The sequence below is a fragment of the Salvelinus sp. IW2-2015 genome, linkage group LG16, assembly GCF_002910315.2.
Source record: "Salvelinus sp. IW2-2015 linkage group LG16, ASM291031v2, whole genome shotgun sequence".
NCBI lineage: Eukaryota > Metazoa > Chordata > Actinopteri > Salmoniformes > Salmonidae > Salvelinus > Salvelinus sp. IW2-2015.
Window position 1 is genome coordinate 29,272,820 of NC_036856.1, and position 24,850 is coordinate 29,297,669.

Sequence of the window (24,850 nt, forward strand, 5' to 3'; positions counted from 1 at the left end):
TTAGTCTTCACAAAATGTACTTGACACGCTGCTTAATTCGAGCACAGCATCCACTTCCGCCATCTTCCCCCTCATCACTGTCTCCCGGCAGAATCAGAGCCTTCGCTCCTCGATTACCTCTGACCCTTTTCATAAAGATGTGAGGAGAGGACAGAGGAGAGGAGGCGAGCAAAACCAATTGAGATTCTCCCCATATGTTTGGCATATAATGAATTACAAGGAGCTGGAATGATAGCACAAACAGACTGGCACTCAGGCTTACCATATCCCTCCTACCATGACAGAACAGTATTAGAGAAGTTTGAAACCTAATCATCTACTCTTCGACCACACCTTACCAGTGTTGGGGAATAGTAAAATTACTAGTTGAACTACATTTAGTTAACTACATTTTGTAATATCTTGATGGTAGTTGAACTAAATTCAAATATTGGTAGTGTTACCAGTATTTTATTATTTTTTGTCATGCAGGGGTGTAGCAAACTACTGGAACTACACAGTACTTTTTTTGCAAAAAGTAAAGAAAATATTCTCAATAAGCCGGATGTGGAGGTTCCTGGGCTGGTGTGATTACACATGGTCTGTGGTTGTGAGGCCAGTTGGACGTACTCCCAAATTCTCTAAAACAACGTTGGAGGCTGCTTATGGTAGAAAAATGAACATTAAATGTTCTGACAACAGCTCTAGTGAACATTCCTGTAGTCAGCATGCCAATTCCATGCTCCCTCAACTTGAGACATCTGTGGCATTGTGTTGTGACAAAACTGCACATTTAAGAGTGGCCTTTTATTGTCCCCAGCACAAGTGGCACCTGTGTAATGATCATGCTTTTTAATATCCCAGAGCTGTCAGGTGGATCAATTATCTTGACAAAGGAGAAATGCTCACTAACAGGGATGTAAATACAGTGCCTTCGGATGGTATTCAGGCCCCTTGACTTTTTCCACATTTTGTTAGGTTACAGCCTTATTCTAAAATGTTTGTTTTTTAAAATAATTATTCTCATCAATCTACACACAACACATACCCCATTATGACAAAGCAAAAACAGGTTTTTAGACATTTTTGTATATTTATTAAAAACCAAAAATTTGAAATATTACATTTATATAAGTATTCAGACAGTTTTCTCAGTATTTTGATGAAGAACCTTTGGCAATAATTACAGCTGCGTATCTTCTTGGGTATGACACTACAAGCTTGGCACACTTGTATTTGCGGAGTTTCTCCCATTCTTCTCTGCAGATTCTCTTAAGCTCTGTCAGGTTGGATGGGGAGTGTTGCTGCACAGCTATTTTCAGGTTCAAGTCCAGGCTCTGCCTGGGCCACTCAAGGACATTCAGAGACTTGTCCCGAAGCCACTCCTGTGTTGTCTTGGCTGTGTGCTTAGGGTTGTTGTCCTGTTGGAAGGTGAACCGTCGCTGCAGTCTGAGATCCTGAGCGCTGTGGAGCAGGTTTTCATCAAGGAGCTCTTGATATACTTTGCCCTATTCATCTTTGCCTCGATCCTGACTACACTCCCAGTCCATGCCACTGAAAAACACCCCCATAGCATGATGCTGCCACCACCATGCTTCACCTTAGGGATGGTGCCAGGTTTCCTCCAGATTTGACGCTTGGCATTCAGGCCAAAGAGTTGAATCTTGGTTTCATCAGACCAGAGAATCTTGTTTCTCATGGTCTGAGATTCTTTAGGTGCCTTTTGACAAACTTCAAGTGGGCTGTCTTGTGCCTTTTACTGAGGAGTGGCTTCCATCTGGCCACGTTACCATAAAGGCCTGATTGGTAGAGTGCTGCAGAAATGGTTGTCCTTCTGGAAGGTTCTCCAATCTCCACAGAGGAACTCTGGAGCTCTGTCAGTGACCATCGGGTTCCTGGTCACCTCCCTGACCAAGGCCCTTCTCCCCGATTGCTCAGTTTGGCCGGGTGGCCAGCTCTAGGAAGAGTCTTGGTGGTTCAAAACTTCTTCCATTTAAGAATGATGGAGTCCACTGTGTTCTTAGGGACCTTCAGTGCTGCAGACATTTTTCGGTACCCTTCCCCAGATTTGTGCCTTGACACAATCCTGTCTCGGAGCTCTTCGGACAATTCCTTTGACCTCATGGTTTTTGCGCTGCCATGCACTGTCAACTGTGGGACCTTTTATAGACATGTGTGTGCCTTTTCATGTCCAATCAATTGAATTTACCACAGGTGGACTCCAATCAAGTTGTAGAAACATCTAAAGGATGATCAGTGGAAACAGGATGCACCTGAGCTCAATTTCAAGTCTCATAGCAAAGGGTCTGAACACTTTTGTAAATAAGGTATTTCTAAAAACCTGTTTTTCGCTTTGTCATAATGGGGTATTTTGTGTAGATTACTGAGGATTTAAAAAAATGTAATCCATTTTAGAATAACACCTTGCCCAAACCGGCTGCTCGCGTGCGCTATCGTGCATAAATTTATTTTGCCCCCCCACACCAAACGCGATCACGACACGCAGGTTAAAATATCAAAACAAACTCTGAACCAATGACATTAATTTGGGGACAGGTCGAAAAGCATTAAACATGTATGGTATTTTAGCTAGTTAGCTTGCGCTTGCTAGCTAACGTTAATTTGTCCTGTTTAGCTAGCTTGCTGTTGCTAGCTAATTTGTCCTGGGATATAAACATTGAGTTGTTATTTTACCTGAAATGGACAAGGATCTCTACTCCGACAATTAATCCACATATAAAACGGCCAACCGAATCGTTTCTAGTCATCTCTCCTCCTTCAAGGCTTTTTCATCGTTTAAATGATATGGTGATCGCATCTAAACTTTCATTGTATTACCACGACTACCGGCAAAACAGTTTTCATCTTTCTATCACCCACGTGGGTATAACCAATGAGGAGATGGCACGTGGGTACCTGCTTCTATAAACCAATGAGGAGATGGCACGTGGATACCTGCTTCTATAAACCAATGAGGAGATGGGAGAGGCAGGACTTGCAGCGCGATCTGCGTCAGAAATAGGAACGACATCTATTTTAGCCCTTGGTGTCGCAGACGCTCGTTGGCGCGCGCAAGCAGTGTGGGTGCAATAATTGAATAACATGGGTTTCTAAATTTATTTTGCGACGCTCGCGCACGCGACGTGTCCGGTCTGGTCAGCATGTTATAGGCTGTAACATAGCAAAATGTGGAAAAGTCAAGGGGTCTGAATACTTTCCGAAGGCACTGTAAATGTGTTTACAACATTTTAGATAAATAAGCTCTCGATGGTGCAGCTGTAGAACTTTTTGAGGATCTGGGGACCCATGCCAAATCTTTTCAGTCTCCTGATGGGGGAACGGCGTTGTCGTTCCCTCTTCACAACTTCCTTGGTGTGTTTGGACCATGATAGTTTGTTGGTGATGTGGACACCACGGAACTTGAAACTCTCGACCCGCTCCACTACAGCACATGGGTTCCATGTGTTTGATGCCATTCCATTGACTGTTCCAGCCATTATTATGAGCCGTCCTCCAGTCTGCAGCCTCCCCTGATGGACAGTATATGAATAGAAAAGTTATGTACAGGAGTACTTATATAGGATGTGCCTTGACTAGAAAACAGTATATAGATATAAAGTGGGTAAAACAGTACGTAAACATTATTAAAGTCTCCAGTGTTCAATGTCTATATACATAGGGCAGCAGTCTCTAAGGTGAAGGGTAGAGTACCGTGTGGTAGCCGGCTAGTAACAGTGAATTCTTCTAGTGTAAAGTAATTGATAAACAATATTTTCAGAGTAGCCTCCCCAACACTGCACCTTACCACTGGTTGGGGTTGCACCCCTGAGCTCAAATTAATTCTGTATCAGCTGAGCCAACAAGGCTAGACATGACGTCAGGTGAAGCCAAATTGCCTCAAATCAAAGGCTCTCGTTAGATATAAAGTTGTTTTTGACGAAAATTAAAACGTGTCAGTTTGTCACTTTCACGAGGTTGGAGAAATAACATAACAACTATTTAAGACATTAGCACGAATATAGGTTGTGCCTTTAGATTTCGAGAAAATTTACAACTAAGGAAGAATTGTTCTTATTGACATATCAAACGGCAAACCCCGGATTGGTCTGTTTGGCAAGAATTCCCGGAAGTCTCGCGATGTTGGCTTCGAAACTGTGATAGTTCTCAGCTGAACTACCTACACCGCTTGGCTGTACGCTTTCTTTGGGACAGGCACCATATCGATGAAACAGCGACTAGAAACACATTTGTGTATAATATTCGCAAGAAATGTGTTGTTTAGCGGCAATTTTCATTCTTACACATCAATGGAAGGTTCTAGAATGGTCATGTGATGTGGTTTGACCAGTTATGTTGCATTTTGAAAAATACCCTGCTTTTCCGTGTTTGTATTTTTTTTTTACGAGTGCCTTCTATAACTTTCAAACTATCTAGGTTACTACATCGAAAAAGAGGACGCGGATGTCAGTGAGATCAAGGTGAACCGATGTTTGCTATAACATTATCTAGGATATTTTTATTTAGTAAAACGAAATCCTCTCCCACGCTATTGAGGAAATCAAGGACTGAATGTATCACGTGAACTGGTTTGACCAATCACCGCTTGAGTTCTGAACTGAAGTGTATAAATATGAGGCGGTTGCCCATAGAGACGTCCGCCATTGAAGGCTCGTTTTCAATGTACTTGATATTGGTAAAACCGTGTATTGTTTTTTTTTAATATTATTTGTTAGCAAACTAAAAACAGCAACATTTTTATCCACCGCATCATCGGCGACAGTTTCATTTGGCATCCTTCCAGCAGAACACGGTCGGCAAAGAACGTCTGTCTCAGTTCGGCAGTAAAAACAATCTTGTTGTGCCAGAGACGGAAAGGTAAATGTGAAAAGAGGTCAGGGATATATAACGTTAACACATTGCATTTAATCAGCTGGTTACTTTCTGTGTATCCCCTTATAACGTTGATATGGAAGGCTTGTGTGTGTGGTGGTGCTGTTTCAAGTTTGAGCGGTTGGCCTCCTTTTTGTGTGGGCCCTTGACACGGAAATCGTTTCCTGTCACCATTTTGTTACATAAAGCTAACTAGCATTGCTAACAAGCTATAACTAACGTTAGCCATCCAAGATTCGCTTGTCACATTCACTGCCAAATCTGAGCCATGTTCAGGATTCAATCTGTAGCGACAAGGTAGAATTTCATACTTGTTGGCTGGGCGAAGCTTTCGTTTTTTGTTACGAAAGTCACGTTGTAAATTCTCACGTGCTAGCCACCACATTTCGGTCCAACCACGTTGATTGCGTCATGCAAGCATKGAGTTGACCAATAATGCGCAGAAACTATAGCTCACTGACGTTTGTTAACTTCAACAATGTAACATTATTTGACGAACGTTAGCTAGCTAGTCTGAAACTTGTTGTAGCTGACAAACGTTAACTAGCTATGTACAGCAGGGGTAAAGTTCTCCGTCACTGCGACGGATTTCCGTCATGGATTCTGAAGAGGTCATTTTTTCAGTATAGACCTGCAATAACATTATCAGGGGGGCTGGTTTGCAGATGACTGCCTAATACCGAAAGGAGYATGTCTGTTACACTAAATATATTACAAAACGTATTCTCAAATGTTATTTAGTCTGTTACGCTGTGTGCACTAAACTGGCATGCATGATTTTTGCTGACATTCCTATATTCAGATGAAGGGAATTAAATAGTATTTTAACGCGCACCAACGCAGTGCTTAACTCGAACAGCGGCGTGTAAGAGCCAGTAAATGCTTGATCCGAAAATGTGGTCGGAGCACGCAGAGGCCTAACGTTAATTGAACTCCACACTGCTTCGCCGTGTGCCTCAAATGGTGTAATAATACGGAGGGCTCAGTATAGCTCCGCATTGACATGATTTGGTTGATGGTAGGTAAGGGCGAGAGGTCCTGTATAAACACCAACTTCCTTCACAACAGCACTGTGCTGCTCTGCGAAGGTCAAGAAGTATGCTGCACAGCCAGTGCAGACGACGGAATGAGCATGTAGCGCCTTGATCACACTGACAGTGTCAATGCATTCTAGGACGTCAGAAGTACATTCATTTCCAATGGTACGTTGGATTTATCGAACGTATGCATCACTGTATGGGTCGATTGCTTGACAGAAATCGCCGTGAATGTTGAACTTTTGTAGCACACATCCAGATGATGCTGCGTACCACTTAGTGCAATGATGTTGTCGGTGTGATCGAGGTGTTAAACACCTATAAAAATAAAAACACACAAACCTTTTATTTAACTAGGCAAGTCAGTTAAGAACAAATTCTTATTTTCAATGATGGCCTAGGAACAGTGGGTTAACTGCCTTGTTCAGGGGCAGAATGACAGATTTTGACCTCGTCAGCTCGGGGATTCAATCTTGCAACCTTCCAGTTACTAGTCCAACGCTCTAACCACTAGGCTATCTGCTGCCTAATCTCAATCGTTGAGATCTGATATTCTGCGCAAGACGAGACGTGGGCCAGTATCATAGGCCTATCTTCAATCACATTTCTTAAATCCTTTTGGGATGCATTTCAGCTGAACTTGGAGGACAATTGGGACTGACTACTTACAAAAAGTGTGCTTCTGACAGAGTTACAAAAGTAAATCGCCGTGTTAGACTGAAGGATATAAGGTCATTTTGTCAAATTCAAGGCTCTTCATGCTCATTAGTTGCTCATTCAGTGTATTTTCTGGTACTTCACTCTCTGTTTTTAAGTCTCCCTTCCTAACTGTTTTAAATTCCCTTCTGAGAGCTGAGACCAACCAGCAATGTATCCTTGGCCAAATATTCCCACATTTTCATAACATGCGTGTTAACTTGTTTCTGCGTCACCAAATGTTGCAAGAGTAGGTTAGGTGCGTTTCAATTAGCTTGTTTGGTTACGCAGGAGTGTAGTACTGCTGTAGTGCACCTGCCTCTTCTCACAATGGTTCTCCTTTAGTAAAGTACGATCAAAGCTGAATCAATATCTTGGAAGATCACGTAATGCTTCTACATAACAGAACCAAATATAATAGCAGTGTTACTGTTTACACCACCTAATTTCTTATAAGATTTTAGGGTGGTTAGCTGAATAGTCCCCCAAAAGTTAATGTAGGCTACACTGACCTGCAACATCGTCCTGCATTTGGGTATTTTAAATGCGCAACAAAGTTCTTAAATTAGCAATGGCATCTTAAAAGTGCAATGACAAAAATAATACTTTTTAGAGTGCATAATTAATGATAGTATAGACCATGCATGGTCCAAATCATTTTATTGGTCATATATTTAGCAGATGTTATTGCCGCTGTCTGAAATGCTTGTGTTCCTAGCTCCAACAGTAAAGTAGTGTCTAACAATAAACACATGTAAAATAATGTAATTAAGAAATATATATATATTAACACTTTTACCAATAAGTTATTGGGCCCGTTTCTGGAGGTGGAAATCATTATTCATTAAATTAGGAGTAAGGTCACCAGAACTGAGCTTTTTAGAGACATCCCAAGGATTCCGATAGCACGGACCCTGGCCTGTTGCCAACTAGTTACTTCCATGTCTACCAGTAGAGGGCAGTCAGAAATTACACAGTGATGCATTGTTTCTCGTGGCTGTGGTAACTAGTGACAACCCTGGTCAGAGTAAACAACCGCATGTTTAAATAATAAAATGCACCTATACATCCATCACTTCTCACATGTAATGCACACATTAATCTGTAACGTTACGTTCTCCTAGTAAATAAAAATGCATGATATTGTTTTTCTTTCTATTCAGGCCAATGCTTACGTTTTGCCCCCCCCCCCAAAAAAAATGTTTTGTTCAGTATTAGCTGCATGTATTTTTTTTCATAACATACTACTTAATTATATAACATTAGGTAATGTTAATTGTAAACAAATTTAGTCTTGTTATGAMTTGTATTTTCTAATGTTCATTTTCTAATGTTTTGTATGTCCTTGGGAGTGAAAATTATAGTTTCTCTGTAAAAATACAATGTATTTATTGAAAGAAAATAAACTGCCTAGAAATATCAACATAACTTGTAATGTAAATTCTTTGATTGGGTATGGGCAAAAGTCAAATCTCATTGAATGTGTACCTTTTTTGGAAGATTGCAATATTCTTGATGGGGTAAGTGGGTAACAAAGGCATCCATCTGTGCCAGCACAAATGTTTTTTTGTGAACTGTTAGGTACCTAGTTTGATTTTTAAGGCTGTGAATGACACTAAACGTTCCCTGCCTACAAGTCTATTGGAAGTGTTTTTCAAATTTGAGTGAAAAGTTGAAAACGTTTGACTGATTGGGAATTTCCCAGAGAAATTGGGCCTATAGTTGACTATAATAGACAGCGTAGTTTGTTCATATGCATGTTATGTAATTCATATCTTTGGTAATGTTGAATAATTTATGGCTGAAAGTTAGGTATTTTATGAATGTTTGGAATAACGGGTTAGGTTGAATAATCATAAAAATGTGATTTTCCTAGAATATTACATTGATACTGTGATGCAGAACCTTGAACTTCGTGACTATTTTATATTTTTTTGTGACGTGAATAGGGCTAATGCTTTTCATAAAGTGTTGATGCCTAGAATGTTGCTACTTATTTGAGTAACTAATTGTCAAAAATGTTTGACTGGAAACATGTAAGCACCGAAGTTCATCAGTTGGCATGGCGCTTTGTAGAGTCAATTGATACGCCCATACTTTTCATAAAACCATTTGGTTGGATGGTAGAGGAGAGCACTGCTTACTTTGCTGTGGTTTCCGATGGGAGAATTTGTTTAAAAAAAAAATATATATATATATATATATATCTGCGGTTTTATTTGTCACGTGATGTTTCTCTGACAGTTATGAGGTAAGCAAATTTGGAGCTTTAGATGCCACATTGGACATCAGAATTGTAATGTTGCCTGTAGCCCACAATGCACAGGTCCAGTAGATGGCAGTAGAAACCAGTTCTGAATATCATAGGATTAATTGGTAGTTTTTTTGTAGGTATGTTTTGCGCTCAATTTTATTTAGAAAAACCCTTGTCAGTAAAACCTTTTTTTCCCCCTGCACAAAGACGCCACATCAATCTGCCTGTGTGGCACCGTCTATGGACATAATGGTGTACGATATAGCAGTGACTGGTTTACGTATTGGGCTTTGAGTCATCTTTGATTTTTATGCAGATGGCATTTTCATGGTTGTGTTTTTTAAATTGTGGCCCAAGCCTTCCTATTTTAATAAAACAGTCAATCCAGCAACTTCATCTCCATGGCAGTGTGATTCTGCTCTGGATATTGTACCAGGGGATCAAAAGGGGTTTTGTCACTTATTATTATTGTACAGTTATCTATAGAGAAATGCCCAGCCATGCTGAAAACCACCCCTCTCTTTCAGTAGTCTTGGAGGAAGATGTGTGATGAGAGCTGAGCTACGGAAAATAAGTGTCGCTCTCAACTGCTACCCCGTGTTCACCACGCTTTGGACTGCATCACGATGACAGACACCAAATACCCTTCGGTGTCCAGGGTGGGAGGCGTGAACCCTCCTCCGCCGAAGTTCAACAACCCAAAGAAACCTGGTCGCCAAACCAACCAGCTGCAGTACCTGGAGAAGGTGGTGGTCAAGGCCCTGTGGAGACACAACTTCTCCTGGCCTTTCAGGACGCCTGTTGATGCTGTCGGACTGCACATTCCAGTGAGTCTCACTTTTTGTTACTTTCAATGACTTTTATATATGGTTGTTTTTCCCCCAACTAACTAAACTATACTAAACACAAATATAAACACAATAATTTCAATGAGTTATAGTTTATATAAGGAAATCGGTCAATTGCAATAAATTCATTAGGTCCTAATCTATGGATTTCACATGATTGGGCCTGGGCTGAAGCCAGAGGTGGGCCTGGGCTGAAGCCAGAGGTGGGCCTGGGCTGAAGCCAGAGGTGGGCCTGGGCTGAAGCCAGAGGTGGGCCTGGGCTGAAGCCAGAGGTGGGCCTGGGATGAGCCAGGCCCACCCACTGGGAGGCCAGGGCCAGGCAATCAGAATAAGTTTTTCCCTACAAAAGGGCTTTATTACAGACGGAAATACTCCTCAGTTTCATCAGCTTTCCTGGTGACTGGTCTCAGACTATCCCGTAGGTGATTAAGCCAGATGTGGACGTCCTGGGCTGGTGTTTTTACACGTGGTCTACAGTTGTGAGGCCAGTTGGACGTACTGACAAATTCTTTTAAAATGACGTTGGAGGCTACTTATGGTAGAGAAATTAACATTCAATTCTCTTTCAGCAGCTCTGGGGGACATTCCTGCAGTCAGTATGCCAATTGCACTCTCCCTCAAAAAGATCACCTCAACTCTGGTGTTGTGTGACAAAACTGCACATTTTAGAGTGGCCTTTTATTGTCCCCAGCACAAGGTGCACCTGTGGAATGATCGTGCTGTTTAATCATCTTCTTGATATGCCACACCTGTCAGGTGGATGGATTATCTTGGCAAAGGAGAAATGCTTACTAACAGGGATGTAAACAAATTTGTGCACAATTATTTTTWAAAAATTTAAAATTTAAAAATGTAAATAAGCTTTTTGTGCGTATGGAACATTTCTGGGATTTATTTCAGTTCATGAAACATGCGGCCACTTTACATGTTACGTTTTATATTTTTGTTCAGTATAAGTTGAATGCACTGACTAAGTTGCTCTAGGTAAGTGTCTGCTAAATTACAAAAATTGTACTTGTTTATTTTTCATTTCCTCGATCTTCATTTTCCATTTCCTCCATCCTTCCTCCACCTTAAAAATCTTATCTTTTGTATTTAACGGTTTCCCATTATTTTTCTATTTTAGGATTACTATACAATTATCAAGACGCCAATGGACTTGAGCACCATCAAGAAGCGTCTTCAGAATAATTATTACTGCAAGGCGTTGGAATGCATACAGGACTTCAACAAACTCTTCACCAACTGCTATGTATATAATCGGGTAAGGGAAAAAAGTTAACATTTCATATTGTATTAGTTTGCCACGCACCAATAGTGTAGGCCTACATGGTCTCCTATTGAATGACAGAATGCACAATAATCGGGATGACATTTTTCCAGCCTGGAGATGACATAGTTCTGATGGCCCAAGCCTTGGAGAAGATCTTCCTACAGAGAATGGCTGAGATGCCCCAGGAAGAGACTGAGATATCTGCCATCACAACCAAGACACCAGTGAAGGGTGGGAGGAAGTCCTCCTCTGCTAGTAGGCTACACAGCTGCTCCAGCTGCTTAATCTTGCACATAAATTGTATGCGTCCCAAATGGGTGGCACCCTATTCCCTTTATAGTGACTACTTTCAACCAGGGCCTTAGAGCTCCATACTATCTATTATATACTCCTAGGAGTACACGCTGCCATCTAAATGTCCTATGTTCCTCTGTGTAGGTGTGGTGAAGCTGAGGCCCCAGTCCCCTGTGTCTGAGGTGGTGTTCCAGCAGACAGTGACAGTTATCCCTCCTGAGGCCCTCCACACCGTCCCCCCTGCTGCCCAGCTCTCCTCACACATAGCAGCCAAAGTCAGTACCTCTTCACAATTACCTCAGTGGGTACTGTGTATATATTTTGACAGCAACTTTAACCTCTATACCACTTATACATTCCACATAAACATCACTTTTGTAGTTTCCAGAATACTTTGTAACATGTATATTGTGCAACCTCTGTTTAGTCTGTAGTTTGATTGCATTTCCACCCTTCTTGGATAACACCCAGCCCTGTTGTATTTATATCGTTTCAGATCAAGAAGGGTGTGAAGAGAAAAGCAGACACCACCACGCCGACAGCCTCTGCTCCGATCACCAGCTGCGAGTCGTCCCCCATCGTTGACGGCTCGGCGGCCTGTAAGCTGTTCTCCAGGCGGGGCAGCGGTCGGCCCATCAAACCCCCCAGGAAAGACCTGCCGGACTCTCCCCAGCACCACCAGAGCAAGAAGAGGAAGCTGTCTGATCAGCTCCGCTTCTGTAACTGCATCCTGAAGGAGATGTTCACCAAGAGGCACGCGGCCTACGCCTGGCCCTTCTATAAGCCGGTGGATACGGAGGCCCTGGGTCTACGCGACTACCACGACATCATCAAGCAGCCCATGGACCTGGGCACCATACGGGTTAGATAGCCGTGTTACACTAAACTTGTTGAACAAGAGGCTAGTTAGCATCTGCCAAGGTTACTTTGGTCTAGCTGTATCTTGTTCCTTGATCTCTCTCACTATTATGAAGATGACAGTATTTGCGTGTTTTCTCACAGAAAAAAATGGACGAACGTGAGTACATGGATGCCCAGGAGTTTGCTGCTGATTTCAGACTCATGTTTTCCAACTGTTACAAATACAACCCACCCACCCACGAAGTTGTTATTATGGCAAGAAAACTCCAGGTATGATTGCCCTTGGTTTCAGCCAGTCCAGTCCCTAGAAGTTGTTTAAATAAATTGCGATGGAATAACGAAAGTGCAATATGAATGAATATAGATTGTTGGTGAGAAGTTTTGACGGGATGACTTGTGGCCCCTACCCACCAGGATGTGTTTGAGGCACGCTGGCTGAAGCTTCCAGACGAGCCAGTGAGGAGTGCGGGTGATCCAGGACACCACGGTCACCACAGGGACAAGAAAGCGAGAGGAGATGGGCCTGAGCGCTCTTCCAGCACAGGCAGCAGTGACAGCGAGAGCTCCTCTGAATCGGAGTCCTCCTCTGGTACGGAGGAAGAGGAGGAGGAGGAGGAAGAGGAGGAGGAGGCCAGAGTTCTACGGCTGGCTAAACTAGAGGAACAGGTATGTTGTGTCATCTTCCCTGGCCATGCTGACATTACTGTTCTGTTACCTACTGCCATGTATCTAACTGATCTAACTCTCCTCTTCTTTTTAGTTGAAAGCGGTGCACGATCAGCTGCAGAAACTCACCCAGGAGCCCCTGCTCAAACCAAAGAAGAAAGAGAAATCAAAGGAGAGAAGAAAAAAGAAGGAAACGAGTAGTAGACCGAAGCAAGAAGAAGACCTGAGGAAGACCAAACCTAAAGTACAGCAGAGGGGCATCAATAAGGGCGCGTCTGCAGTGTAAGTGGCCAATCCTTGTTGATAAATTGCTCTAATTGTTTTCTAATCCCGATCCCCAGTGTAACTCCTTTTCTTCAGCCAATACACAGGATTACTGACTATTGTTGCCAGTTGCCAATTTTACTTTGAAATTAACTTCCATTGTCCTACCAAGAGTTTCTTAATGTCTTCTCACCCCTCTGTAGGCACGGCAAGAGGAGGAAGATGGCACTCCCAATGGTGCCCTACAAGTCTGATGAGGAAGAGGTGCCAGCGGTGCCCATGTCGTACGGTGAGAAGAGGCAGCTGAGCCTGGACATCAACAAGCTTCCGGGGGACAAACTGGGCAAGGTGGTGAACATCATCCAGGCCAGGGAGGCCTCGCTCAGAAATGCCAACCCTGAGGAGATCGAGATCGACTTTGAGACCCTCAAGCCCTCCACCCTCAGGGCCCTGGAGAGCTTCGCCATGACCTGCCTCAGGAAACGGCCCAAGAAACACAACCGTGAGTAGTTGTAGTACACACCTTTCTTTCTGAGCTTCCTTGCGGGTTGATCATTGCACTGTAGATCTCAGTACTGCTGACCAAGGACATTACCAGGCTCAAATGTCATTGTTATTTTCCATCTTATTTCTACCAGTGAATAAGCTGGTGAAAACCAAAGGACCAATACAGACTGTGAAGAAGCAGGATGCAGAGAAACATCTCCAGAGTATTACTGAAGAAATGAGCTCACTGGCAAAGAAGAAAAAGACAACAAGTAAGTAATCTGTGGTAGCAAGAACCAGAGCCATACAGTGTGTATATATAGAGAGTTGGGCCAATGCGGTTGAGCGTTCCGAATGCGCTGCTTTCTCCTCCATAGCCATTGCTAAGTGTTAACGCTTTTGCGTTGTGTTTATTTCTGATAGTTTTCAAAACCTATGAAGATGTCCAGTGAAAGCAGATATGCAATTTGTTGACACTACAACACAGTAAAGACTTGGATACACWTTACCCTGAATGCTAATCAATAAAAACGTCAAATTCCCTGCTCTGTTTTGCTTGTTTACAGCGGGTCATTTCATAGAAAACTGTCGTAGGCGCTCTCGTTTTGTTACATCACCAGCATTTAAAGAATAAAGTTCTATATGGGCGCTAACATGGCGGCCATTCTGAAAACCGGGCCTCGTATTTATACAGTGGGGAGAACAAGTATTTGATACACTGCCGATTTTGCAGGTTTTCCTACTTACAAAGCATGTAGAGGTCTGTCATTTTTATCATAGGTACACTTCAACTGTGAGAGACGGAATCTAAAACAAAATTCCAGAAAATCACATATTGTATGATTTTTAAGTAATTAATTTGCATTTTATTGCATGACATAAGTATTTGAACACCTACCAACAGTAAGATTCCGGCTCTCACAGACCTGTTTAGTTTTTCTTTAAGAAGCCCTCCTGTTCCCACTCATTACCTGTATTAACTGCACTTGTTTGAACTCGTTACCTGTATAAAAGACACCTGTCCACACACTCAATCAAACAGACTCCAACCTCTCCACAATGGCCAAGACCAGAGAGCTGTGTAAGGACATCAGGGATCAAATTGTAGACCTGCACGGCTGGGATGGGCTAACAGGAACAATAGGCAAGCAGCTTGGTGAGAAGGCAACAACTGTTGGCGCAATTATTAGAAAATGGAAGACGTTCAAGATGACGGTCAATCACCCTCGGTCTGGGGCTCTATGCAAGATCTCACCTCGTGGGGCATCAATGATCATGAGGAAGGTGAGGGATCAGCCCAGAACTACACAGCAGGACCTGGTCAATGACCTGAAGAGAGCTGGGACCACAGTCTCAAAGGAAACCATTAGAAACACTACCCCGTCATGGATTAAAATCCTGCAGCGCACGCAAGGTCCCCCTGCTCAAGCCAGCGCATGTCCAGGCCCGTCTGAAGTTTGCCAATGACCATCTGGATGATCCAGAGGAGGAATGGGAGAAGGTCGTGTGGTCTGATGAGACAAAAATAGAGCTTTTTGGTCTAAACTCCACTCGCCGTGTTTGGAGGAAGAAGAAGGATGAGTACAACCCCAAGAACACCATCCCAACCGTGAAGCATGGAGGTGGAAACATCATTCTTTGGGGATGCTTTTCTGCAAAGGGGACAGGACGACTGCGCCGTATTGAGGGGAGGATGGATGGGGCCATGTATCGCGAGAACTTGGCCAACAACCTCCTTCCCTCAGTAAGAGCATTGAAGATTGACAACGACCCGTAACACACAGCCAGGGCAACTAAGGAGTGGCTCCATAAGAAGCATCTCAAGGTCCTGGAGTGGCATAGCCAGTCTCCAGACCTGAACCCAATTAGAAAATCTTTGGAGGGAGCTGAAAGTCCRTATTGCCCAGCGACAGCCCCGAAACCTGAAGGATCTGGAGAAGGTCTGTATGGAGGAGTGGGCCAAAATCCCTGCTGCATTGTGTGCAAACCAGGTCAAGAACTACAGGAAACGTATGATCTCTGTAATTGCAAACAAAGGTTTCTGTACCAAATATTAAGTTCTGCTTTTCTGATGTATCAAATACTTATGTCATGCAATAAAATGCAAATTAATTACTTAAAAATCATACAATGTGATTTTCTGGATTTTTGTTTTAGATTCCGTCTCTCACAGTTGACGTGACCTATGATAAAAAAAATTACAGACCTCTACATGCTTTGTAAGTAGGAAAACCCGCAAAATCGGCAGTGTATCAAATACTTGTTCTCCCCACTGTATATGGATCTGTCAAGGATCTGTGTCTGTGATCTAGGGGCCTTGTTGTCCTTAGAAGAGTCAGGGAATATGGGTTCTTCTATGTTTTCTCTCTGATGTCCAATAGTGAATAACTCAACTGTGCAGTGCTTGCCTCAGTCTTTCTCTCTGTTGTCCTATACATAACAGTTGTCCCTCTTTGTTTTTCTCCAGATGAGTTCCCCAGGGCTCCTGCTGTCCCAGACCTAACCCTGCCATCCCGTCTCCGTGAGGGCATCGGCTCTGACAGCTCCAGCAGCAGTAGTAGTGATTCTAGCAATTCTGATAGCAGTGACTCTGATTCAGGTTAGCTGTTCTCCTCCGCACTAAGCACTTTCCTCCCTCCCTACCTACCCACTCCCTTTCCCCACTCTCTACACATGGATTGAGTGAAAAAGATATGGCTTTAAAACCCACTGGGACTCTCTAGCCTCTGTAGCACAGTAGAACTCAGTCACCTTTTCACCTGCTGGTGAAACCAAAATACATGAAGAAATATTGTTTTTAAAAATGGTATTATTACTTACATTTAGTCTGTCTATATAGCCAACTCTGTCACACAAACCTCTTTCATCAGACTATTAGGGTGTTATATTTATGTTTGTTATTGTTTTGTTGTAGTTTCACTGAATTTATTTGACCTTTTGAAAACAAGCTGTAGGTTAGGTTTGAAATGAGAACAGTCAGTCTTCTGTACAAAATGTCAATTATCCAACGGGCCCCAGACTGCTGCTGCATGGGGACAAGTTCTTAAACTGCCCATACAGACTAGCCACTAATTATAAGCCAGAGATCTTATTTTCACTCCTACCGGTAGCTATACATCTTTCGATAAACATAGCAAAAATCAGATGGGTAGGGCTAGAGAAGTACCAGGACAGTGTTACCATACTCTTCGCCCCCCTCATCTCACCCTCCATACTCTGAACCATTGCAGAGTCAAAGCTGGTCCTCATCACTATTATACTTGTTTTGATTGTACTTTGATTTTTGTACTTTTTGTGTTGGGTTTTTGCATGATTTAGTATAGAGCAATATTAGCTTAAAACGCATACAATCTATAATGTATTTAAAGTAATCAACAGATTGTAACGTTAATGCAGACCTTGATGGAGTAGGATTTCTGCTGCCCTTATACATTTTGTAGTCAGTGCTAATGTTTTCTTGTTCCAGTTTAACCTAACATAGTTAGTCTTGGTGGTCAACACCTAAAGGTTCAAATAAATACATTTTCATAGACAATTTGACATTTTACTGTTAAGTTGTGTTATTCTTAAATTTTTTATCACATCATTAGTCTACTAGACACATTTTCTTGCGATCACAACTTAAGCTTCAGCTGAGAATTGGTATGAGAGTAGTGATTCCAGAGTAGGTCAGTGGAATTGTTTTGATATTACTTGAAGGTAAGTGAAGCAGATCTTTGTTTTTATTTTCCAGTTATCCTACAATGGGTAAATTTAAATTACTATTGTACCTGTCTTTCAGTGAAGAAAACCAAGAAGAAGAAAAGCCAAGGTGCTCCACACAAGGTCAAGACCAAGGTAAGTCTGTAACATAGGCCCTGCTTCCTTTAACCTGTCTAGGCCCGGGGGAACCCCCCCCCCCACATTCCACTGAAAAGGCAGCGTGCGAAATTCAAAAAATATATTTTTTAGAAATATTTAACTTTCACACATTAACAAGTCCAATACAGCAAATGAAAGATAAATATCTTGTGAATCCAGCCAACATGTCCGATTTTTTTWAAAATGTTTTACAGCGAAAACACCACGTATATTTATGTTAGCTCACCACCAAATACAAAAAAGCACATACATTTCTTTCACAGCACAGGTAGCTTGCACAAAACCCCCAAATAGAGATAGAATTAGTCACTAACCAAGAAACAACTTCATCAGATGACAGTCTTATAACATGTTATACAATAAATCTATGTTTTGTTTGAAAAATKTGCATATTTCAGGTATAAATCATAGTTTTACATTGCAGCTACAATCACAAATAGCACCGAAGCAGCAAGAATAACTACAGAGAGCAATGTGAAATACCTAAATACTCATCATAAAACATTTATGAAAAATACATGGTGTACAGCAAATGAAAGAAACATCTTGTGAATCAGGCCAATATTTCAGATTTTAAGTGTTTTACAGCGAAAACACAATATAGCATTATATTAGCGTACCACAATAGCCAACCACACAACCGCATTCATTCACCGCAAAGGTAGCGATCGCAAAAAAACAGCAAAAGATATAAAATTATTCACTAACCTTGACAAACTTCATCAGATGACAGTCCTATAACATCATGTTACACAATACATATACGTTTTGTTCGAAAATGTGCATATTTAGTGGTACAAATCGTGGTTTTACAATGTGAATACGTAGCCAAACTGCACAAAATTATCCGGATATATTTCTGACACTCACCTAATCTAAYCAAAGAACTCATCATAAACTTTACTWAAAAATACATGTTGTACAGCAAATGAAAGATACACTAGTTCTTAATGCAATCGCCGTGTTAGAATTCTAAAAATAACTTTAGTACGACATACAGCTTACGTCATAGCGAGACAGCGCCTGCAATTATGGCGGAAAATAGTACTAAACATTTTCCACAGAAATACGAAATAACATCATAAATGGTTCCTACTTTTGCTGAGCTTCCATCAGAATCTTGTACAAGGAGTCCTTTGTCCAGAATAAATCGTTGTTTGGTTTTAGAATGTCCTCTTCTCCTGTCGAATTAGCAACCAAAGCTAGCCAAGTGGCGCGAAGTTGTCCATCTTCACCAAACGCAGAGAACGGAAAACGCCAAAACTCCCGATAAACGTTCAATGATCTGATAAAACTATATTGAAAAAACATACTTTACGATGATATTATCACATGTATCAAATAAAATCAAAGCAGGAGATATTAGCCGTCTATACCGAAAGCTTTTCAGAAGGCAATCCAGGGTTCCTTCCCGCGCCTTGCTGAACAAAGGAAATTTGGGGTCACGTCATTCCAAGAGCTCTTGTTCGACCTCAGATCAAGCTAGACACCCCAATTCCACCTCCCACTGCCTGTTGACATTTAGTGGAAGGCGTATGAAGTGCATGTATATCCATAGATTTCAAGCAAATGAATAGGAAGGCCCTGGAACAGAGCCTCGATTTCAGATTTTTCACTTCCTAATAGGAAGTTTGCTGCAAAATGAGTTGTGTTTTACTCACAGATATAATTCAAACGGTTTTAGAAAACACTCAAGTTTCTATCCAATAGTAATAATAATATGTATATTGTACGATCTAGAATAGAGTACGAGGCCGTTTAAATTGGGCACGATTTTTTCCCAAAGTGAAAATAGCGCCCCCTATCCCAAAGAGGTATTAAACTAGTGGTCTAATTCACATGGTTATACGTTCACTTTTGTGAAATTTGGATGAATATACTTGAAGGTTGGAATTACAGTGCGTTTATTATAAATTGTAAGTCCTTTCCTTCTCATCTGAAGTCTAAAAATAAGAAATCTGAGAAGAAAGACTCATTGTCGGAGTCTTCTCTCCAGACCAGCCTGCCCCTGCATGCCTCTCCATCCCCAGCAGCAGTCACTAAAGGCCAGTCTACACAGCAGTACCCAGCCCAGCCTCCTCTAGATCTGCTCATCTCACCCCCAGGTAATAAACGCTTGTTGTCTTCATGTTTGTGTGTTGGCTATAAAGGAACTCAATGGACAACCATGTCAAGTTCTGTAACACTGTCCTTTAATGATTTAAAGGTGGTTGACACTGCTCTTCCAAAGTCCTTAGTGTCAGCCCTAGCTATGGAAATGCAATTTATCCTGTAAACCAGCAGGTTTTAAGTCCATTGAAAGTCTCAGGCTGGACTGAGGATTGCATTGTTTGGGTTAGAGATTAAATAGCTGGAGTGCCAGGTGTCTCTGGTCAGTGTTTCTGTCTCTCGTGGGATGAAGTTTATTTGATTTTAGCTAGGAAGTCAGATTGGGATGGAAGCCTTATCTTACTGTTACTCTTGAATCTCCCCCTCCCCACTTGTCTTCAGCCTTACACAGCCGCCTGCCTCCGCAGCCTTCAAGACCTAGTTCCAAAGCAGCACCACTACCTCGCAAAAACATGGTGGCACCCCAGCAGCTCACTGACAGTCAGCCCCAACAACAAGACCCCCTATCTGAGAGCCCTACTACCCCCTCCCTCACTCCCCCTTCTGCTTCCTCCTGTGACCCCTCCCTGACTCTAACTCTGCCCACAGACCCTCTCAGCACAACATCCACCCCCACACAAGAACCTCCCTCCAGCCTACGCTGTTTGCCCCAGCCCTCTCCCCTAGCACTCCTCACCTCTCCTCATTGTCAATCACCAGGCCAGACACAGGAGGTGAAAACTGGGCCAGTTTATCTCAATCTACCTGATAGGGCACAACAGGAAGGTAAGATCTCTTCAGTCAGCTAAGCATCCCCCCTAGCTTGTAGCTGTTAGCATGTCCACTCCCCTGTGTGTTGCCTGCTTCTCAGCCCATAGCTGATCATGTCTGTGTGGCGTCTGTAGATGGTGTGTTTTGTCTCTTTGTTTGCAGTGTGTTATAGATGCCATGTCACCATCGCTGTAGCCTAGGCTGCATGTCTCATCCCGCTCTGCTCCCCATCAACTGCTGCCTGCTTACATCCACAGTGTTGGTGTCTGTCTGTGGAGAATAATGCACTGCTTTGTTTTTCTCCTGTCCATCAGGTCTGTCTGCGCTGCTGTCCCCTCTGACCTCTCCTCCTGTAGGTTTATTACAGGCTGCTGGCAGCAGATATGAGGTATGCCCTCCTCTTCCTGTTGTTGATGGAAGAATTGTGACGCTGGATTAAATCACTGTTTAAATGAATGTCTCTGTCCTTGGCATTTATTAATATCGAAAGAGTTGGCTGGTATATTTTGGGGGGAAGGAAATTGGGTTAATATCGATATGTCTACCGTGTTCTTTTTGTTGCGATTTAACTGTGTTTTTACTGGCCAAATCCTTAATGAGTGGAGACAGATTGTGTGAAATAGCATTGGCCTTAGCCCTGGGAGTGGTAATGGAGGTTTAACACTGTACATCTCACTTTGTGGTAGCAGCTGTACCCAGTGCTGTTGTCCCCTCTACAAGACAGCCCATTACAGCCTGTGAAGGATGACAGGAGGCTCTCGGAAGCACTGGAGGAGACTCCCTACAGGAAGCTGCAGAAACAGACTAGTAAGCACAACTCTTGTGTATGTGTGTGTGCACGTACGCTCAGTGTACGCTGTGTAAATGTTTTCCTTCAGAATTTCTTCCAGAAATCTTTTAAATGGATTCTATTTACTCTGCCTCCCCAGATACCAGACACTCTGACAGTGTGTTTGATGGTAGCAACACCAGCCTATCTCATCCAGCTAATAAAACCACTGCTGACGGAAAAAACACACCTGCCAAAAAGGTACGCAAATGTGAATGAAACTTAACACTACCATTGTCATTAATTACTTGAAATACATTGTATGCATGCCCATAGATGCATTCATATTATTTGTCTGAAAAAAAGTGAAACTCCATTTGTGAAACTGTCCTTGGTAGGATATTGTCCTGAAGAACGCAGACTCCTGGGCTAGTCTGAGGAAGATGTCTCTTTCCACTCCCTCTACGGTGAGGTCATCGAAGGAGAGCTTTGATAAGTTTCGCAGGGCAGCCATAGAGAAGGAGGAGAGAGAGAAAGCTCTGATTCTAAGGAGGATGCAGATGAAGGAGATGGCTTCTGGGAAGAGCAGGTATTATTCATCCATCCAGTCATAAACATATTTTCTTAATTTATTCTTTAGTCTTATCAGTTTCATGTCTTGTAGGAAATGATGCCTCACCCAAAATCCTCAAATAATGAAGTAGATCTCTATCAATATGTGAGTGATACTTGATGTTCTAGCTGACATTGTTGTGACGTTTTCTTTTCAGCCTGACTATGCCAGTATCAGTGCCACCTAGAGCAGCAGAACCGGAGCCCCTGCCCTGTAGAACTCCAACCCCAGAGCCAGCAGAGATCCCCCTGCAGACAGAGGACATTGTGGAGCCTCCGCCTCCTAAAGCTCCAGTGGCCCTGAGAGAGGAACCTCCAGTGGCTGCCCCAACCCCACCTCCGCCCCTCACTACTCAGACCTCTGTGGACAGGGAGAGGGAGATGGCCCGCAGGAGAGAACAGGAGCGACGCAGACGGGAGGCTGTACGTTCCTTTTATTCCTCTTCCATGTATTGTATTATGCCAGTCATTCTTCTGTTCTTTTATACAGTTGAATCCCAGACTGTGTAATCTCATAACTTACCGCCTCTCCTTCCTTAGATGTCTGGTATCATTGACATGACCATGCAGAGTGACATCATGGCAACGTTTGAGAAGAACCTGGACTAACAAAATGGCAGCAGGCAGTGCAGCTTGTGACCGACTGATGTCTTCTGTTGTTGGACAATAAATAAATGAGCATGATGTTCCAGTAGACAGCACCCTAGGCTTCTTCTCTCCCTCCAGACACTGGCTGTCTGAACAGAGCGAGCTGCATCTAAATTAAGGAAACGGGTCATTGTTGCTTCCCAAATGACAATCCTACCCCCTATATAGTGCACTACTTTGGGGTCTGGTCAAAATGATTACATTATATAGGAAATAGGGTTCCATTTGGGACAGCCTATTGCTATCCTTACCAGGGGAAGCTTGTACTGTACTATAGCAGCATCACATAACCCCAGTACATTTTAGTATTGTTGTCAACTGTAAGAAGATACTGTAAGATGTAAAATATTGATATTGCAACAAAAAACACTCTATGGACCATATATAGATGGCATTTGACTTTCCTTTTTCTACTCATGGTGATGGTGGTTTTGTAAATATCTGCTGCACTGAAGTAATGCTTACCTCTTAGAGAAAAATACTAAGTCAAAAGTTAGCAAAATGAAGAGCTGTTGAAAAAAATAAATGTTGAAAATAACTGTTGTTTTTCCTCCAACACGTAGAGTCCTCTGTTCCTTTTCACCTAGGTTACTTCCCAAATGGCACCCTATTGCCTTTGTAGTGTATTACTTTTGACCAGGGCCCATAGGATCTTGTAAAAAGTAGTGCACTATATAAAGAATAGGGTGCCATTTGGGATACTACTTGGTTAGTTGTCCTCCTATGACTGCAGTACACCTCAACCGGTTCACACACTTCTTAACATTCCAACTCTGACTTGGCTGAAATGCATAACCTGACCTTTGTGTTTGCTACACTCCCAAATAGTAATACTATGTATATCCATGTACTGCACTGTATAGTTTCTCCAGTTATAGTTCTTATCTTGATACTTCATTCATAGTTACAATTCTGCACCTTGTTGTGGAAAAATCTTCAATATGATGCGCTGAATTTTACAATGCATGTCCTATTTGATTGACTTAAGTAAAAAATGCCTTTCTGTTCCAAWCATATTTTTGTTTATCTGTATGAAATCATACTTAGTATTTTGTTACATGGAGGCTGAAGATGTGTCGATCTTTGCCAAAATGTCTATTTCAAATGTGGGACTTATTTAAAACTATACACTTGTTTTGAGTTTCTGCTTGAAAAAGTTTAAGTGCCATGTATAGTGGTGTGCCGAAGGCAAACTTTAGGCATTGTTGATGCCTACATTGTTGGCTTTTTCTAATCAAGATCCAATCCTGACTAAATGTTTTGGGAGACATGTAAGACTTTGTTAATGTTTTTTTGATCCTATGGTTCTAGCTATTCTGCAGTTTTTTTTCTCTCTTTGACATGATGAACAGTAGCACTTTATTCTGTATCTTGTGGTATGCGTGAATGTCATACCATTTATAGAGAAAGAACTAATATACTTTTGAGAAGATCACACTCTAAAAGCTAAATCATAAAAAGATTTATTAAAGCAGTGTTTTCTGTATTTGTTTATTGTTGTTTTCTACATCGCCTCTGACGCTCGTTGGCTGTGGCAGGGCTTAAACTGTTATGGACTACAAAGTGAAACCCAGCCACGAGCTAAATGCCTTTTATGCTCGCTTCGAGGCAAGCAACACTGAAGCATGCATGGGAGAAACAGCTGTTCTGGATGACTGTGCTTACGATTTCGGTAGCCGATGTGAGCAAGACCTTTAAACAGGTCAACATTCATAAAGCTGCGGGGCCAGACGGATTGCCAGGATGTGTACTCAAACCATGAGCAGACCAACTGRCAAGTGTCTTCACTGACATTTTCAACCTCTCTCTGACGGAGTCTGTAATACCTACATGTTTCAAACAGACCACCATAGTCCCTGTGCCCAAGGAAACTAAGGTAACCTGCATAAATGATTACTGCCCGTGGTACTCACGTCAGTAGCCAAGAATTGCTGGTCATGGCTCACATCAACAGCATCCTCCCGGACACCCTAGACCCACCCCCAATTTGCATACCGCCCCAATAGATCAACAGATGTCTCAATCGCATTCCACACTGCTCTTTCCCACCTGGACAAAAGGAACACCTATGTGTGAATGCTGTTCATTGACTACAGCTCAGTGTTCAACACCATAGTGCCCACAAAGCTCATCAATAAGCTAAGGACCCTTGGACTAAACACCTCCCTCTGCAACTGAACTTCCTGACGGGCCACCCCCAGGTGGTAAGGGTAGGCAACAACATGTCTGCTACGCTGATCCTCAACGCTGGGTGCGCCTCAGGCGTGTGTGCTTAGTCCCCTCCTGTACTCCCTGTTCACCCATGACTGCGTGGCCAAACACGACTCCAACAGCATTAAGTTTGCTGACAACACGACAGGGCTGTAGTGGAGCAGGTCGAGAGTTAAGTTCCTTGGTGTCCACATCACCAACGAACTGTCATGGTCCAAACACACCAAGACAGTCATGAAGAGGGTACGACAACACCTTTACCCCCTCAGGAGACTGAAAATATTTGTCATGGGTCCCCAGATCCTCAAAATGTTCTACAGCTGCACCACCACCTGGTATAGT

The 24,850-nt window shown here is 42.5% G+C and overlaps 1 protein-coding gene across 9 annotated transcripts; it reads left to right on the forward strand.

Moving 5' to 3' along the window:
* Positions 1-4,156: 4,156 nt before the first annotated feature.
* LOC111975650 (bromodomain testis-specific protein) lies at positions 4,157-23,783 on the forward strand. Of its 9 annotated transcripts, none has more exons than XM_024004122.2 (21): positions 4,157-4,870; positions 9,384-9,683; positions 10,831-10,968; positions 11,088-11,232; positions 11,416-11,546; positions 11,768-12,133; positions 12,274-12,402; positions 12,547-12,798; positions 12,893-13,080; positions 13,266-13,564; positions 13,701-13,820; positions 16,016-16,147; positions 17,330-17,385; positions 19,352-19,514; positions 19,900-20,283; positions 20,583-20,656; positions 20,955-21,075; positions 21,198-21,298; positions 21,436-21,626; positions 21,808-22,072; positions 22,190-23,783. In XM_024004122.2, exons 2-21 carry the CDS (start codon positions 9,483-9,485, stop codon positions 22,256-22,258), a joined length of 3,525 nt encoding a protein of 1,174 aa, XP_023859890.1. In that variant the 5' UTR covers positions 4,157-4,870; positions 9,384-9,482; the 3' UTR covers positions 22,259-23,783. The 9 variants fall into 9 exon arrangements, with proteins under 9 accessions (XP_023859890.1, XP_023859889.1, XP_023859892.1 ...); XM_024004121.2 differs by having other exon boundaries at positions 4,157-4,854; XM_024004124.2 differs by having other exon boundaries at positions 4,157-4,854; positions 20,958-21,075.
* The last annotated feature ends 1,067 nt before the right edge of the window (positions 23,784-24,850 follow it).